General features: G+C 44.7%; 1 protein-coding gene across 1 annotated transcript in view; it reads left to right on the top strand.

The window, feature by feature from the left end:
- Positions 1-18,371, top strand: part of ARID4B (AT-rich interaction domain 4B) — a 138,266-nt gene that overhangs the window by 52,807 nt on the left and 67,088 nt on the right. Inside the window, exons 6-7 of the mRNA XM_026649674.2 lie at positions 6,864-6,943; positions 10,979-11,070. Of these exons, the coding sequence (XP_026505459.1) occupies positions 6,864-6,943; positions 10,979-11,070 (172 nt within the window). The remainder of the gene's footprint in view (positions 1-6,863; positions 6,944-10,978; positions 11,071-18,371) is intronic.

Genomic DNA, 18,371 nt, shown 5'->3' on the forward strand with positions numbered 1-18,371 from the left:
GCCCCCCCCCCCCCCGCTCTATAGAGAGATGGTGTAAGCGGGGAGCAGGAGCAGGGGGGAGGGGGACACCCTGACAGTCCCCCTCATCCCCTCCCTGCACAGTAAGCAGGAGGCTCCCGGGAGCAGCTCCAAGGCAGAGGGCAGGAGCAGCACATGGCAGTGGGGCGAAGGACAGCTGAACTGCCCAGCAATTGATAGCCTGCTGGGCGGTTGCCGCACAGGGAACTTAGGGGAGCGGGGAGCTGATGGGGGGCTGCCGGTCCGCCCTGGTTCCAATCCCCCACCAGCTAGCTGCAACGGGCTGCTCTTTCTGCAAGCAGTGGACAAAGCAGGCAGCTGCCAAACAACATTATAAGTGAGCATTGTGAACTTTAAACAAGCATGTTCCCTAATTGATCAGCAACGAAACAACGTTAACCGGGACGACTTTAAGTGAGGAGTTACTGTACTGAGAAACTTGTCCTCTCCCCCCCTGAGCTCCATCATACAAAGAGATTAGGGGGAGACTGACTGATGGCAGTTTTTTAAGGTGAAGGCTCCCCTTGACAGGTAGTCTCTCCCATTACATAGGTTAATGTTGCTGTGGGGATCTTGTGCATGGACCATGTTTTTGGCTGATCTAAATGAAGCTTATTTTGGACTCCATGACCTCTAACATTTCTAAACTGGTAGACTGATCTGTTACACACAGGGATGCATAATATAAAACAAGATTTATAATACATTCATGCACATCATTAGCTGCAATTATGCATAAAGAAAAATATTAGCAATTGTGACCATTTATTATTAAGGGTTGCTAATTGTAAACTGATGCTGGAGAACTGGCAGATGAAAACTGACTTCAGGAAGTGTGTGCTAAGTGGAGTTCTGAGCAGAGTGATAGTTCTTCGAGTGCTTGTCATGTCCATTCTATTCTAGGTGTCTGTGCTCCCATGTGCACAATCGTTGGAGAGTTTTGCCTTCGTGGTATCCGTAGGGTCGGCAGTGGCACCTCCTTGAGAGCCCCCCACACTCACCCCCCATTCTTCACCTATCAGACTTGTGGGGGGGAGCTTGGGACCTCTGCCTTGGGACCTCTGGTGGGGTAGGGCTTCTGCCCAGTGGGGAGAGAGGGTCTCGGGGCTTCAGCCCCACAGAGCATGTCCGCCGAGGCTTGGGGCTTCAGCAGGAGCAGGGCTGAAGCCCCGAGCCCCGGCAGGTACGCTCCAGCTCTCGAACTTCTCAAGATTGTCGTATGCAGCTCAGAGGGTCAGTAAGTTTGGCCACCCCAGTATATAGTTTAGGTACTTAGTTAGCCTTTAAGTTAAGTGTGAGATAGTTCGGTAGTTAGAGTCCCGGCTGGGACTTCACCCCGGAGTGGGGCATGCCCTGCTCTCCTGATTTTCTGGTTGCTCGTCATGCAACAGGCCGATGCCTATTAGTGACCCCCACGACAGTTGTCTGAAGTGCTTGGGGAAGTCCCATAGAAAGAACAAGTGCAGAATCTGTAAGAACTTCGCCCTAGAACTCAGAAGCAGTGGGATATCCGCTTGAGGGCCCTCCTCATGGAGACTGCGCTTCGTCCTGCGTCGGAGCCCTCCCACTCTGATCCCACACCGAACAGCTCGGCATTGGTGCAGAGTGCACCGCCATCACTGGCTCCATCAGACATTGTTCCCCCTCACCGGCGCCGAAGAAGCGGCAAAAGAGGAAGAGCCCCCCGGCACCAGAAGGGAAAGCAGCCTCGGGCAAAAGACCTATGTCAGGCCATGTGCCTGCCCCGGGGCTTCATGAGGGTACTGCTGAGATCGGACCCTCCAGCCCGGCCAGGGATCCACCTCTGACTCCCGGGAGCGGCAGGGGACCCCGGCTTCTCCTAGGTCCCTCGTTGCCTGAAGTGGCCCCGTGGTTAAAGAACAAGCCGTCTGACACCATGCCAGGTGCTAGACTCAGCTAAGGCCCCAATGCCTAAGGGCAAACCGGTCATGAGACCTCCCATAGGGCAGTGGAGCACCCTCTGTCCCCAGACCGGAGGCTTAAATCCCTTTCTCCGTGGCCTAGGACCCCGGTACCACATTCCCGGTCTCGGGTCAGAAGACCCAGGTCCCCGACGCCGCGCTCTCCCCCTACAACATATAGGACACTGGAGTCGAGGCACCAGTCGCCGTAGCACCGATACCAGCGAGCTGCCCTCCAAAGATCACCACTGTGCAAGTCACCCTTGCCCAGATGGTCTCCAAGACATCAGTCCCCACTGGGGCGGGATCGCTCCCTGTCGCAGCACTGGTCTCCATCCCCTCAGTTCCGCTTGTCGGGCAGGCACCGATCCTCGTCCTCACCTCACTAGTCACCAACCAGGGTCAGTCGGCAGACTCAGGCCTCGATGTCTCCGCCCTGGTCTCCGTAAGGGCAATGGTCGGCCTCGGACCGGGAATTCAGCTCCTCGCCAAGGAGGGGTGATTTGCCGCCGAACTGCAAAGCTGGCGCAGCACCTGCAGCGACAGCATGGCAGCAGGGACAATGGCCCGCTCAATGGCCATACTGGAACCCGTGGGGCGTGCCCATAATGCCAGTCCTGTATTCCCACCAGTCCTCCCTGACTGCCTCGGACAAACCGCCGCTGGTACTGAATCCAACTTGGGGGGCAGCGCACAGGACTCCAGCACCTAAGGAGCTGTCCCCGGAGAAGGAAGGGGAACCCACCCCTCCCCCAGCGGTGCACTCGTCGTCATCTCCTTCCTAAACAGGCAGCCCCCCGATGACTTCAAGGAGCACCAAGTTCTCCTTAAGAGGGTGGCTACGAACTTGAACTTAAAAATTGAGGAGGTCCCGGAGGAGTCTGACGACCTCTTTAACTTTATATCCACCCCGGCCTGGGTTGCACTGCCCCTCCTACCCAGGCATCCTTAAGATTGCTAGATCACTGTGGCGCACCCCCCTCTTCAATTCCGCCTACTTCTAAGAAGGCTGAAAAAAAGTTATGTCCCTGCAAAAGGGTTCGAATATCTGTGGCATCACTGGTCGATATTGACTGCTATTAATGAAAGGGATAGGCAGGGCCAAGTCAGTGGCACGCTGAAAAACAAAGATGCCAAGAGACTGGCATTTGGCAGAAAGATTTATTTGATGGCAAGCCTGCAATTTCAGGTGTCTGTTAGGCAGGTACAATTTTAACCTGTAGGACTCCCTTAACAAATTCAAGGAGGCCCTTCTGTAGGACTGAGCTCAGGAGTTCGCTGCTTTGGTGGAAGAAGGCACAGTTGTGGCAAGGGGGGCCCTTCAGATGGACTGGGACACTACTGACTCAGTGGCCAGAATGGTCGCCTCCGCTGTAGCCATGAGGCGCACCTCCTGATTGCAGTCCTCTGGGTTATCCTAGGAGATGCAGGCCACTATACAGGACCTCCCATTTGAGAGGAGGGGCTCTTCTCTGAGATCACAGACTCGAGACTCCATGGCCTTAAACACTCCCATGCCACTCTCCGCTCCTTGGGCCTCCATACTCCTCACCAGGCCAGGAAGCCGTTCCGCCCTCCAACTCCTCCGCCTCCGCAGTCTAGGTCCTGGGGGACTCCCTGGCTGGGCACCTACAGGAGGAAGGATAGAGACAAGGGGTCTAAGCAGCAACACCCGTCATCTTCCCGTTCGTCTACTCAGCTTGGGTCTTCCAGAAGCAGTCATTTTGAGGGTGCCCTTGAGGACGATGCCCCAGTCACCTCCCAGGATCCACCCTCCCACTCTTTCCTCGACTGCCTCTGCCCCTTCCGGTTGTCCTGGTCTTAGCTGACCACAGACCGTTGGGTGCTCAAAGTAATATCCTCAGGTTACATCCCGATACACCTAGAATGGAATCAACATGAGCACGCACTCGAAGAAGAAAAAACAGTTACCTGTCTTTCATAACTGTTGTTCTTCAAGATGTGTTGCTCATGTCCATTCCATTACCTGCCCTCCTACCCCTCTGTCGGAGTTGCTGGCAAGAAGGAATTGAGAGGGCATAGGGTCAGCGGTGCCTATATACCAGCGCATGGGTGGGGCACTCAAGGGGACGCCACAGCTGACCCTACGGATGCTACTAAGGCAAAAATCTCTGACGACTGCATGTGGGCACGCATACACCTAGAATGGAATGGACATGAGCAACACATCTCGAGGAACAACAGTTATGAAAGGTAGGTAACCGGTTTTTCTCTTTTAAAAGAAATGGAGATTTTGTGAGATAAGTATGTTGTTCCCGGTAGGTATTACTACATAGAAATTATCTGATGGAATAAGAAAGTAGGATGAGGGCGGGACATGGACAGAACAGAGGCCAAAATAGAATGAAGGGGAAGAGGCAGAGTAATAGAGAAGGGTGTGGCCATGAAGAAGAGGTTTTCATAATATAGAAGTGGACATGGGAGTTAGTGAGGTGGTGAAGCAATAGTGTATGGACATGTAAATAAAAAGTATACTTCAGAGTTCCAAATAGCCTGAAATTTGGATGGAATTGTAAAATGTGATGTGACAAATGCATGAAATCAGCAGTTTGCCAAAGTAAGTGATGTAGAAATAGATATGGGCTAAATGGTGGAGGCAGCTGGCGCAAGGAGTTTCAGTTTGAGGTTCAAAGTGACATGTGCAGCTGTCAAAGATTGAGCCTGAGAAAGAAAGGGAAGGTGGAAGTAAAGAAGGGAGGAGAAAGCTGACCTGGAGATGTGATTGAAGATACTGTGCTTACCAGATAGGATGATGCCAATCTTATGGGATCAGTGAAAGTTGGTATCACAGCTGCCAACTTCATCATGTCTAATGCAGTTCGGGAGTGAAATGACATTCGTAGCAGCAGCAGATTAGGAATATACTTTACCAGGCGGGTGAATAGAAGCAGGACTGAAAAAAAAACTTTGGAGATATTGGTATCTGTGGATCTGAGGAAAGTCTGGTTGAGAGCTGTGTGTTCCTGTCAGACTCCATAATGATCAGTTTCCTTATTCAGCAAGTTTGTCTAAATTTACATTAGCACCCAGCCATCTTGAAGTACTGGGTGACATCACTAATTCAGAGAGTGACCTTGCTCACAAATTCCTCTGCTGAAAACTTCACTTGGCAAACAGTAAACACCATAGCAGTTATACAGCAAATTGTTACACCTTAGAGATTAATTCAGTTTGTGGCTCAGAGTCTTTATAGAATCATGCATTTGGGAACTGCTTGAAAACTGTATGTTCTACAATATCTAGGCACAGTGGGGAACCGTTTAAAGGCATGTCAACCTTCCTCGCTTTTGTAGGGCTAAGGCCTTGTCTACACTCAGGTTTTGATGTGGGCATGAGTCTTTCCTACCAAAATAATCAGTACAATCCCTAGCTTGGGTCCAGTTATATTACTATTATAACAAAGGTGCCTTTTACCAGTATAGGTTATTCCCTTTGCTATAGTAGTATAAGGCAGTGGTTCTCAACCAGGGGTCTGGGGCCCCCTGGTGGGCCGCGAGCAGGTTTCAGGGGTCTGCCAAGTGGGACCAGTGTTAGACAAGCTGGGGCCCAGGGCAGAAAGCCTAAGCCCTGCCATGCAGCGCTGAAGCCAGGGGCCCTGAGCCCCGCCACTTGGGGCTGAAGCGGAAGCCTGAGCAACTTAGCTTCATGGGGCACCCTGTGGCTTGGTCCCCCGGGCAACTGCTCTGCTTGCTACCTCTTAACGTCAGCCCTGACTTTTATATGCAGAAAAACAATTGTTGTGGCACAGGTGGGCCGTGGAGTTTTTATAGCATGTTGGGGGGGCTCAGAAAGAAAAGGGTTGAGAACCCCTGGTATAAGGCACCTTTATATACTGATAAGAGTCCACACTGTTAAGGTGTGTGGGGTTGGTACCATTTTACATTTTAACTATACCAATATATAGTTAAAGCAGTATTACTGGTGTATGGACAAGGACTAAGTCATGCCCTTGACACTTCTGATCTTTGTAACATCATTTGTGTATGTACAAGCACCTGGCTTATTTGGTGTCCAGAGCTTTTGCATAGAGTTCTACATCTTCAAGAATAAGCCTGCTGATGGGCAAGTCCCTCCTTTCTCTAAGATCTTGGAATAGCTGATTTGCATTTCAGTGACTTTCCCTGAAACCTTGATCTCTTGGTTTCCTTTGAAATTTTCAATTTCAGGATAGTTCCTTTAAATGCAGTAAACTACTGTACTTCTGTCTGATAGAAAACTGGAAAGGTTGCCTTGCTGGTGTATTTTGAAGGTAAAGAAGAAGAATATGCAAGTGTGGCAGAGCTAGCATCTGCTCTCTACATGGTTTTTCACCATGCTTTTTGGCCAGATAAGACATTCTCTTGTGGGGACTTCATGTTGTTATACAGCTTAACAAAAGAAAAGGAAGATGCTCTCTATTATTAGGATGCCGTCAGCCAGGGGTTGGGGAGGAGTTAAATAAATTAGTCAAAATAAACACAGTATACAGAGTCTAACTGTCCAGGGTTCATAATGCAGGTACCTACCAAGTTTTAGGCATACCGGGGAGTTTTCTCCTGTTCTAATCAGCTTGCGGAAACACACATATGTTGCAGGTTTTGGGATTACAGCCAAACTACACAAGTTCCCTGGAGTAATAGTTGATCTCAATCCTCTAGGTCCCTGAAACACTTCTAGAACTATAGAAAAGTACAGTTACCATCTAGTTTGGTGCTCCCTCTTAGTGATGAAACTGGGGTTGGGTGTGTCATGTTCAGAAAGGGTGGTTCTCAATGCCCCGTCACAGAGAGTACTGGATTTCATACAGGGAAAATATTCAGGGAACTGAGCAAAGGATATTTCCATAGCAGGAAAATACAGACCAAGTATTTTTTTCAGTTTATTAACTAATAATCTGCCTTTCCTTTTTTCCCCTGGTGACAGTATTTGATGATGGGGATGAGAAGACTCTTAGACGCTCTTCTCTTTGCCTGAAAGGAGAAAGACATTTTGCTGAAAGTGAGGTAAGTGATTGGTGTCAGAATGAACACATCTTAATTCCACAGTGTTTATATTTAAAAATAATCAAAAAAATGCCTTTCATCCCAATTTCATCAGTTTAATTAGTGCCTTAGACTTTCAAAGGCTAAATATTTTAATGCTGCTAAAATTGTGACTATGCAAAATATAATCCACAAAGTCTAGCTCATTCCTTTACACCCAGAAATAAGATTTGAGAGTGACTTCTCCAAACTAAAAGTTGCCTTCAAAATTGACACTTCATATTTATTTTTTGCATAATGGGGTTCAATAGTGATATTACTTTATAAGTTGAATTATTTTTGCTAGAAATACTTTTCTTAGCTTTCTCAGTAAGCATTGATTGAAAAAAGATACTACAGTGTAGTGCATGACACACATGATTTGTATCCTCTCACATAATTACACTTTAATGGGAGCTGGTGCAAATGACCATGTTTAATTTGTAAATGTTGTTGTAATAGCTAATAAATTTGAAATCTCAGATACATCTGTGTGCTGTTGTTTTAGGTAGATTATAGCCTCTTATCACCTGTTATTTTGAAGAAATGTTTGTCCCTCCAGAAATAAAAAATCTTTTCATATTTGTTTGATTTTCTAGCCTACAAACTAATTACTTCTAAAATATATAAATGCTTTCTAAACAATTACAGTGTTAAGTCAGATGTTTATTTCTGCTTATTACACAAGACCGTGTGAACAGACAGACAAGCAGATGGACCAATATATGTGAGCATGTTAATTTATCAAAGAGCTGTTTGAGAAAGTGTTCTGCTCAGTAGGAAAATTCTTTCTGTGCTATACTCAATTGAGCATGTTGTTCAGTTGTTGTGAATTAGGCATTTTTACTGTGCCTTTGTTAAGGTGCTCAAATTCTCTCACTAAAAATTCCAAGTGTATGTGCCTAACATTAAACTCCTAAGTACCTAAATATGGGTTTAACTATCAGTGGCCTAATTTTCAAAGATGATGAGCATCTGCTGCTCCTGTTGAATTTTTGTTATTTGTAGTTTCTCAGTGCTTCTGAACATCGGGCTGCTTATATATATTAAATATGGGGTTAGGAGCCTAACTTTAGGAATCCATATTCGAAAATTTTGGCCAAGATTATTATATAGGTTAATCTACCTTCCTGCTGTATGAACAAGAATGTCCATCAGTCCAGATTATTGTCTCTGATTCGCAGAAACCTAATTTTAAGGTAACCTCTCCTACTTTTCATTTTTGCCAGTCCCTTTTCGGGTATCTGAGCACTTGGTGTTTAGCCAAAAATCACTGATTTCCAGTTTCCTCACTGTAATTGGGGGTTTACTCTGCAGTTCTAGTAATTGGTTCATGATATGTATTCCTTTACACTTGGAAGTTAAAATTGCACCTCCACTTTCTTCAGCACTTAGGCCATGTCTAAACTACAGTAGAACCTCAGAGTTATGAACCCCTCAGGAATGGAGGTTGCAACTCTGAACAAAATGTTATGATTGTTCTTTTAGAAGTTTACAATTGAACACTAATTTAATACAACTTTGAAACTTTACTATGCAGAAATAAAATGCTGCTTTTAACCATCTTAATTTAAATGAAACAAGCACAGACAGTTTCCTTATCTTGTCAAATCTTTTTTTTAAACTTTCCCTTTATTTATTTTTTAGTTGTTTACATTTAACACAGTACTGTACTGTACTAGCTTTTTTGTTTTGTTTCTGCTGCTGCCTGATTGAATACTTCTGGTTCCAAAGGAGGGGTGTGGTTGACAGTGGTAACTCTGAGGTTCTAGTGTACATCATTTACAGCGGTGCAGCTGCACCTCTGTAGCGCTTGTGGTGAAGATGCTCTAAGCCAACGGGAGAGAGCTCTCCCGTCGACTTAATAACTCCTGCCTCCACAAACAGTGGTAGCTATGTCAGTGGGAAGCTCTCCTGCTGACATAGCACTGTCTACATCAGTGCTTAGGTTGGTATAATTTACGTTGCTCAGGGTTGTGGATTATTCCCCTCCCTAAACAACGTAAATTATGCCAAAGTAATTTGTAGTGTAGACATAGCCTTAGAATTATGCCACGGTGCTGTTCTCTTGTTCTGAGCTAGGGTTTTAATTCTGTCCATGCCCATCATTCTGTGTAGAGTAAATATGTAACTTCCATCACAGTCACAGACAGATGTGTGTTTGCTTTTTGGTTTGAAAGAGGTGGGCTTCATCAGCTGCAGTGAGTTCAGTCTGACCTACAGAATATTTTTAATGAGAATCTGATGTATTCTTCATAGTTTGAAACTTGCATAGAATGAGAATGTAAGACAAAGAAAGTTTGCACACTTCTTGAAGTGTAGTCTGGTAACATTTGTTTATTGTGTAACTAACTGGGGGAAATATCTCTTGTTTTTTATGAATATGATGCATGCCTTTATGTGTGTATATATGATGGGTTACTTGCTATGGAGTTAAATCAAAAAGGGTTAAAGGAACCAAGCAGGAAAGGTATAATAATGGCCTAGCTAAGGGGCATCCCAAGGAAAATTCAAACACAATAGTCAGGTTTATTACCATGAATAGTGACTCCTCCAGCCCCAAATCTGGTGACATAGCTGTTTTGCCAAGGCTAGGAAGAGAGAGAGAAAAGGGAACACTAAGACATTACAGGATCCTGGATATAGAAAAGGATGAGGGTTGTGTGAGTGGCCAGAAAACTGCCCAGGAAATGACAGGAAGAGCTGACAGGCTGGCAAGGGGACACACAGAAACAGAAAGAGCCTGCTGCAAGCAAGACAGTCTGTTATTTCCAGCTGAAGATGGAGGTTGGCTGGAGTGAGGGGAATTTAAAAAGCTGGCAAGGAAAGATTAGGGTGTAAGTAAGACCCAGGTGTATATGCCTTTTATTGTTTTTATCCTTTAATCTGTGTGCTTTGTACCATTGGGGAAGGAATAAAAAAACCTGTATTTTGAAGATGGGTTCTTGTCACTTCAATCAGCTCCTGGGTGCTAGGAGTGAAAGAGCTTACAGGCATCAACTGCAGTTGGGCCTTTTGCATTAACACAGTTGGGAAAGGGGCCCTGATGCTTAGAGACCAAATCCCAGAGTGGTTGGTTGCATGGTTCCATCTAGAGTGAGGTGCAAGACATAGGGCCTGTCACTTGAGGGTATACTTGAGAGGGACTAGAAGGGCTCTAAGATGCAGTTTGTCCCTTAACTGTGTCAACTTGCATTTAAATAACAATAAAATATGCCAATAGAAAAAGCTCTAGGTGCCCTAACAACCAATTATTTACAATTGTGAATGATAACAGAGAACGACTTCTCCATAAGACTCCCATTTCAAAGGCTTGCTATATAAGGTGCTGGAGGTCTGTGAGATCCTTCTTTTTTCACCCTCATGCTGAAAAGACCTAAATTAAGATATCGTGCTCTCTCAGCCTTTCCAGACAGTAAGTACCCCCTTCCTAAATACATCTGTTTTAGAATCTTTGAGGAACATGTTGTTCTTGCCAGACTCTGTTCTTCACTCTTGCAAGAACACAGTTGTGTAATATTTTGTCATTAATTGATAAGAAAGTTAACTTCATTTGGTTTGCTGGTCTCTGTTGGTCTGCCTTGCTAACTTCAGTTTTTCTACATGAGGGACACATGTCCATTTCCCTTACATGTATAATTGGGATGTGGATCTAAGAGTGCTTCAGAAGCAGAATGTGCTTCATCTAGCAAAGGGAAGGGAGTATCTCATATCAGGATGTCAGACCTGCTGCCTGAGTTTCAGTTCTCCTTTACTGATAAGTGGTCTCAGAACAGGGCCTTCAGGGTGTGTGTGTGTGAAAGAATGTGTGGAAGAAGTTAGTTTCTGTGAAATGTTAATTTCTAAAAGACAAGGCCATTGTTTTTAAAGCAGTGCTGTCTCTGTTCTAAGTACATTGTCAGTAGGGAGACTTTCCAGTTACAAAAAATACATTTATTAAAGTATACAAACTTAGACTTTGTATAAACTCTTGAAAAATTGGTTTGAGTTTTAATGAGTTTAACGATCTTCCAACAGACATTAGATCAGCTCCCACTCACGAACCCTGAACATTTTGGTACTCCTGTCATAGGAAAGAAGACAAACAGAGGAAGGAGATCTAATCATATGTAAGTTAAATATCTTTCAATCATTTGTTTGAGCTCTGCATTAATTTACCTTGTTATATTGCATCATTAATTCCAGAAGTTTTTGTATGTTTCAGACTTCTATAAATTATTAAGATACTTAGCAAGTTGAGTGAAAAGTGACATTATTCTAAAGTTGAAGGGAAAGTCAGGAAATAATTTTCCCTGTGTTGCTGTACTGCAAGACTTGTAACAAGTGCTCAATGTGTTTTCCAGCTAGCACAATTTCACTGTTTGTTATGGAAAGGAATTTTAAAAAAGAAAAAAATAAGAAAAAAACATGCAATAGATTTCCCTCTGGCAGGATACTAGCATAGGTTCTGAAAACAGTGGTTGAAATTGTGTTGGGCTCTATCTGTTTGAAAACTTTTTCAAACAGTTACAAGTCTATGATGGAAGTTTTTCTCTAGCTGACATGAGGTCTTTTTAGCCTCTAGGGTCCTGAAGCAGACTTGGGAATTCTTTACATAATTCTAGTCCCATGGGTAAAGATTGTTCACCCTCTTCAAAAGGGTACAACATTTGCAACCAGATGTGACACTGAAGAATAAACTGCTACAAATATGGTGTCCAAATTTCCATGGGACAAAACATCTTGATAGTCATGATCTATAGAAAATCTACATTAAAATCTCTGTTGAATAATTCCTCTTTCTTTTGCTTTAACAGCTCCAATGGTGAGCACAAGTTATTAACATAGTTATCAGAAGGTAACCTGGTTGTAATGAATCCAAGTTACTGTTCTTTTAGCTTTGTAATTGGACCTCTTGGATAGTATCTGCAAAGTAATGTTCAGTATTTTGCTCTGTGTAATTCATTTGACAGCTTTTACTCCTGGGGGAATTCTGTGCCAAAATATTTCAGCTTCTGCACAGATATTTTAAAATTCTGCATATTTTATTTATCAAAATAACATGATATAATGACACCAGTTTTAATTATTTTGGTCATTTATTCCAAAATACCTGTCAGCAAGTATGTCTGTAACAATATAGACAACCAAATAGAGTCCGGAAATGTTTTTTGAGAAATACATTCATTACTAGGCATATTAACACAAAACTTTGAGTAATAATTCATTTAAACTACAATCCAGAAACATATTTTCTGCTTCCCTCAGAAGCAGTGCAAAGGCTTGGGGGACTCAGGGGTAACAGAGTAGCTGAGTAGGTAAGTTTTAGGAATGTGTAGGGGACAATTTCCTGGTGCAAGTGCTGGAGGAACCAACTAGGGGCAGAGCTCTTCTTGACCTGCTCACAAACAGAGAAGAATTAGTAGGGGAAGCAAAAGTGGATGGGAACCTGGGAGGGAGTGACCATGAGATGGTCGAGTTCAGGATCCTGACACAAGGAAGAAAGGAGAGCAGCAGAATACGGACCCTGGACTTCAGAAAAGTAGACTTTGACTCCCACAGGGAACTGATGGGCAGGATCCCCTGGGAGAATAACATGAGGGGGAAAGGAGTCCAGGAGAGCTGACTGTATTTTAAAGAATCCTTATTGAGGTTGCAGGAACAAATCATCCCGATGTGTAGAAAGAATAGTAAATATGGCAGGCGACCAGCTTAGCTTAACAGTGAAATCCTTGCTCATCTTAAATACAAAAAAGAAGCTTACAAGAAGTGGAAGATTGGACAGATGACCAGGGAGGAGTATAAAAATATTGCTCAGGCATGCAGGAGTGAAATCAGGAAGGCCAAATCACACTTGGAGTTGCAGCTAGCAAGGGATGTTAAGAGTAGCAAGAAGGGTTTCTTCAGGTATGTTAGCAACAAGAAGACGGTCAGGGAAAGTGTATGCCCCTTACTGAATGGGGGAGGCAACCTAGTGACAGAGGATGTGGAAAAAGCTAATGTACTCAATGCCTTTTTTGCCTCTGTCTTCATGAACAAGGTCAGCTCCCAGACTACTGCACTGGGCAGCACAGTATGGGGAGGCGGTGACCAGCCCTCTGTGGAGAAAGAAGTGGTTCGGGACTATTTAGAAAAGCTGGACGAGCACAAGTCCATGGGGCCGGATGCACTGCATCCGAGGGTGCTAAAGGAATTGGCAGAAGTGATTGCAGAGCCATTGGCCATTATCTTTGAAAACTCATGGTGATCGGGCGAGGTCCCGGATGACTGGAAAAAGGCTAATATAGTGCCCATCTTTAAACAAGGGAAGAAGGAGGATCCGGGGAACTACAGTCAAGTCAGCCTCACCTCTGTCCCTGGAAAAATCATGGAGCAGGTCCTCAAGAAATCAATTTTGAAGCACTTTGAGGAGAGGAAAGCGATCAGGAACAGTCAGCAGGGATTCACCAAGGGCAAGTCATGCCTGACTAGCCTAATTGCCTTCTATGATGAGATAACTGGCTCTGGGGATGAGGGGAAAGCAGTGGACTTGTTATTCCTTGACTTTAGCAAAGCTTTCGATACGGTCTCCCACAGTATTTTTGCCAGCAAGTTAAAGAGGTATGGGCTGGATGAATGGACTGTAAGGTGGATAGAAAGCTGGCTAGATCATCGGGCTCAATGGCTAGTGATCAATGGCTCCATGTGTAGTTGGCAGCCGGTATCAAGCGGAGTGCCCCAAGGGTCGGTCCTGGGGCCGGTTTTGTTCAATATCTTCATTAATGATCTGGAGGATGGCGGGGATTGCACCCTCAGCAAGTTTGCAGATGACACTAAATTGGGAGGAGTGATAGATACGCTGGAGGGTAGGGATAGGATACAGAGGGACCTAAACAAATTGGAGGATTGGGCCAAAAGAAATCTGATGAGGTTCAACAAGGACAAGTGCAGAGTCCTGCACTTAGGATGGAAGAATCCCATGCATTGCTACAGACTAGGGACCGAGTGGCTAGGCAGCAGTTCTGCAGAAAAGGACCTAGGGATTACAGTGGACGAGAAGCTGGATATGATTCAACTGTGTGCCCTTGTTGCCAAAAAGGCTAACGGCATTTTGGGCTGTATAAGTAGGAGCATTGCCAGCAGATCGAGAGACGTGATCATTCTCCTCTATTCAGCATTGTTGAGACCTCATCTGGAGTACTGTGTCCAGTTTTGGGCCCCACACTACAAGAAGGATGTGGAAAAATTGGAAAGAGTCCAGCGGAGGGTAACAAAAATGATTAGGGGGCTGGAGCACATGACTTATGAGGAAAGGCTGAGAGAACTGGGATTATTTAGTTTGCAGAAGAGAAGAATGAGGGGGGATTTGATAGCAGCTTTCAACTACCTGAAAGGGGGTTCCAAAGAGGATGGATCTAGACTGTTCTCAGTGGTACCAGATGACAGAACAAGGAGTAATGGTCTCAAGTTGCAGTGTGGGAGGTTTAGGTTGGATATTAGGAAAAACTTTCACAAGGAGGGTGGTGAAGCCCTGGAATGGGTTACCTAGGGAGGTGGTGGAATCTCCTTCCTTAGAAGTTTTTAAGGTCAGGCTTGACAAAGCCCTGGCTGGGATGATTTAGTTGGGCATTGGTCCTGCTTTGAGCAGGGGGTTGGACTAGATGACCTCCTGAGGTCCCTTCCAACCCTAATATTCTATGATTCTGTGATGATTCTATGAAGTAATTGCCAGGAAGGAGCCTGGGAGTGAACCTGGAAGGTTGTTGGGTGTGGGTGGGAGAAGTATGGAACAGTTGGTTGGTTTTTTTTGGCGGGTGGTAGGGATTGTTAGGGAATTGGGGAGTTTCCCCCATGCAGACCCTGGCTGACCCCTAGCCTCTCCCATTCAGTCAGGCACATCTGTCCCCATTCCCCATGTGTCCCTGCACCCCCACTCAGCCACTCCTCCTCCCCCGTCCCCATGTGTCTCTGCACCCCTCCTCTTCCTGTCACCGTGTGTCCCTGCATCCCCCACTCAGCCATCCGCTTCCCCCGTCCCCATGTTGCCCTGCACCCCTCCTCCCCCATCCCTGTGTGTCCCTGCACCCCCATTCAGCCATCCCCTTCCCTCTGTTTCCATGTTGCCCTGTACCCCTCCTCGCCCCATCCCCATGTGTCCCTGCATCCTCACTCAGCCATGCCCTTCCCCCATTCCCATATTCCCCTGCAGCCCTCCTCTCCCGTCCCTATGTGTCCCTGCACCCCCACTCCCATTCAGCCCCTGGTTCAATGCTGTCATCCCACTAGCTCCTGTGCTCCCACCTCAGTCTGTCCTCCCCACTAGCCCTTCTGAACCCCAGTCTGTGTGACCCACCATGTGCCCCGCTCTGTCTGTTCCCCCCACACCTTGAGCTGCCTTACCTGGTCCTGAGGGCAAGGCGCTGTGAGAAGCGCAGTCTCTCACATTCCCTATCCGTGGCTGGCTGAGCGGCTGCCTTCTCTTCTGGTGCCATAGTAGCCCCAATGGGGAAAAGGTGTGATTGCAGTGCCTCTCCAGCAGAATGTATTTTCTGCAGAGAAAAAAAAATCTGCGGGGAACATAAATTCTGCATGTGGTTAGTGACGCAGAATTCCCCCAGGAGTAAGCTTTGCACTAGAGCAATTGACTGAAGACATTACCACAACCAAAAAGACTACCCTAGTGCTTCAGTGTTCCTATTAAAAAATGTACTTCCTTCCAAAAAAAGAGAGGGAGATTTCTGAAGATTTCAAGCTGCAGAATTGACCATATGGTTCTACTGCAAACCCTACTTCTTGGAAGCAGAATAAAACATTTTGTGCTGTAGTGGGAAAAAAATAACTATATACAGTAGAAGTGGGTTTTATCAAAAATTTCAAAAGGTCTTATGATTCCTTTTTTAGACATCCTGTTATTTTTCAAACAGTAAAATTGCTGATCCCTGAAGTCTTCAGCAATAAATTTAGTACTTAAGAAAGATGTGCTTCACAAGAATACAGTAGGGTCACCTTCATTCTGACAGGTGTGTAAGAAGACATTTAAATAGTCATTTTTAAAAAATAGTGCTTATATTTAACTCTTCCCTTGTTCATAATACTCTTAAATGTGGTGGATTTTTATACATTTTATTCTTTTCTATTTGGTACATTGAACCTGCCCATTGGGTTACAGAGCTTGAAATTAACACGTCTTTTCAGTTAACTTCCTTGTTTGCACCACCATCATTAATGATGTTTGGAGGGCTCTGTGAATAAAATTTTACTTTAGAGGCAGCATATTTACACATGAACCCAAACCATTGTTCTGCACCCTGAATACTTTAGTTTGTGATGGATTGCTTCACCTTTTGCATCCAACTGACTTGTGGCAGAGTCAGTTTGATGTACTTTCCTCAGTCTGTCTCTCTCTCTCTCCCTCTAAAACTTATTTTTCCCGGGTGTTTGTCTGTCTGTATAGGACATGGTCACAGCAGAGACAGCTCCCTCTGTTATTTTTATCTTATTGTCGACATTGACTGAACTGAAGTAAAGGAAAGGCAAATTGTGCACACACTGAGGGAAAGCTCAGCAGCAATTTCTCTATTCCCCCTCCCCTCAGTGTCCTGCTTTCCCTCCACCATACTGACTGATCTGACAAAGACGTTGGGGGTTAGACTGCTCCTCCTCTTTAAAGAGGTTCCAAAGTCTTATGAAGCAGCCTGAAAGATTTCTTTAAAAAGATTATCAATTTATGTGATCGCTATTTAAAAAAATTGGGGAAAAAATGCTTAACAGCATGATAAAGAAGGGAAAGAAAAGATATAATTGGGGCGGGGGGATTGAGACATGTAACACTTTTTTTTTAATCCTCCAATTATTCTCCTCATCTCACACTTCAGTCATTGGAGAACAGACCACTAAAGAATAGCAAAATTGTACTGAAAGGTGACACAGAAGAAGACATCTTTCCTATCTATCTAGCCTAGCCATTAAATCCTCAGCCCTTTCTAGTTGTAAAACTTTGCCTATAAGTTCTCCCAGCAGCCAAGTCCAAATAATGCAAATTTCCAAAGGAAAGGGTTTGTCCCAAAGGCAGACCTTTTCTTGGTTTTCTTGCTTTCAGTTCTACCAGGTTCTCCATTCTAGTTGAAAGAAACTCTATTCCTAAAGAGAAACTTGAGGCCCCTGAAAATGTTCGACTATTCTGATTTCTGGCTAACTGATTCACACTCCCTTCATGTAGCCTGAGCACTGCTGGATTGGCTCACTGAAATTCATTTTCAGAATTAGTCATTTAAAAAAATTAGCATCTTATGCCAGATCTTTTTTGTTATTGTCCGAGGTGATCTTAATAATGATGGCATGACACAGACTATGAACTTCCCATAAAGCTAAAACTGACTAAAATCTTTTTTCATAGGATGTTTGAAGAATATTTTTTTAGGATTAATTGACATTTTTTGGCATTATTCTTCATAACTGAAAGTTTCTCCTTCCGCAGAGCAGAGGAAATGTTTTTCTTTAGAGAATTCCATGAAAAGTTGTCCTCTTTCAAAATGGCTGCTATCTCCCATTGTTGTCAATGGCACTGAGGCCACTGGCTGCCTATAGCATAAGATGGCTACTGTAGTAACACTGTTGGGGGTGGAAGGAGAACAATTTAATGTTTCTACATATCTGTTTAATCTAACTGCTTCAAATAATCATATACTATGACAACAAGGTGGAGTTAAATTTGTTTGGGTGTCCTGACTGTGTATTTTGGTATCTTAACACCTTTACATTTCTTTTAACTGTAACTGTAGCTTTGAATGTCCACATCAATAATATTTGGATTGGGGATAATTCAACATTCCTGTAAGGTAGTTTGCCCTAAATTACTAATGTGAATTCTCCACCATAACTCCATTTTAATTTCATATTTATTTGGGAATGTATTCAGGCATTCTGAATATCTGACCAATCTGCCTTGAAATCCTATTATTAGAGCTCTGGCCCTGGTCCTGCAAACATTGCTCTGATTCTTACTACTCACGGTAGTGATGTTAATCACATGCTTAACTGTTTGCAGGATTGGGGCCTAAGGTTGTGCTGCATATCATGCCATATGTCATAACCAGGTTAATTTTCCTTTAGATATGCGATAAGAATTTGACCCATGAACTTCATGTCACAAGTTATTCCTCCATAGAGATTCTTTACCTGTAAAGAACAAAATACACTCATTTTGTGCAATTTTCTATAATTATATTAATTCACAAGGATAAACTTCTTCATTAGTTTCTAAACTAACAGGGCTCAATGAATCCCCTGTGAAACTCTGTTGACTACCTTCAGGGCCGGCACCAGGCACCCAAGCTGGTGCTTGGGGCGGCACCTGGAGGGGGGCGGCGGGGCGCTCCGGCCGCGGGGGAGAGCGGGGCCACAGCAGGGCTCGCCGCCCTCCCCCGGGCGCTCTGGCCGCCCTCCCCCCGGC

The sequence above is a fragment of the Terrapene carolina genome, unplaced genomic scaffold, assembly GCF_002925995.2.
Source record: "Terrapene carolina triunguis isolate 2854851 unplaced genomic scaffold, T_m_triunguis-2.0 Scaffold85, whole genome shotgun sequence".
Taxonomy (NCBI): domain Eukaryota; kingdom Metazoa; phylum Chordata; order Testudines; family Emydidae; genus Terrapene; species Terrapene triunguis.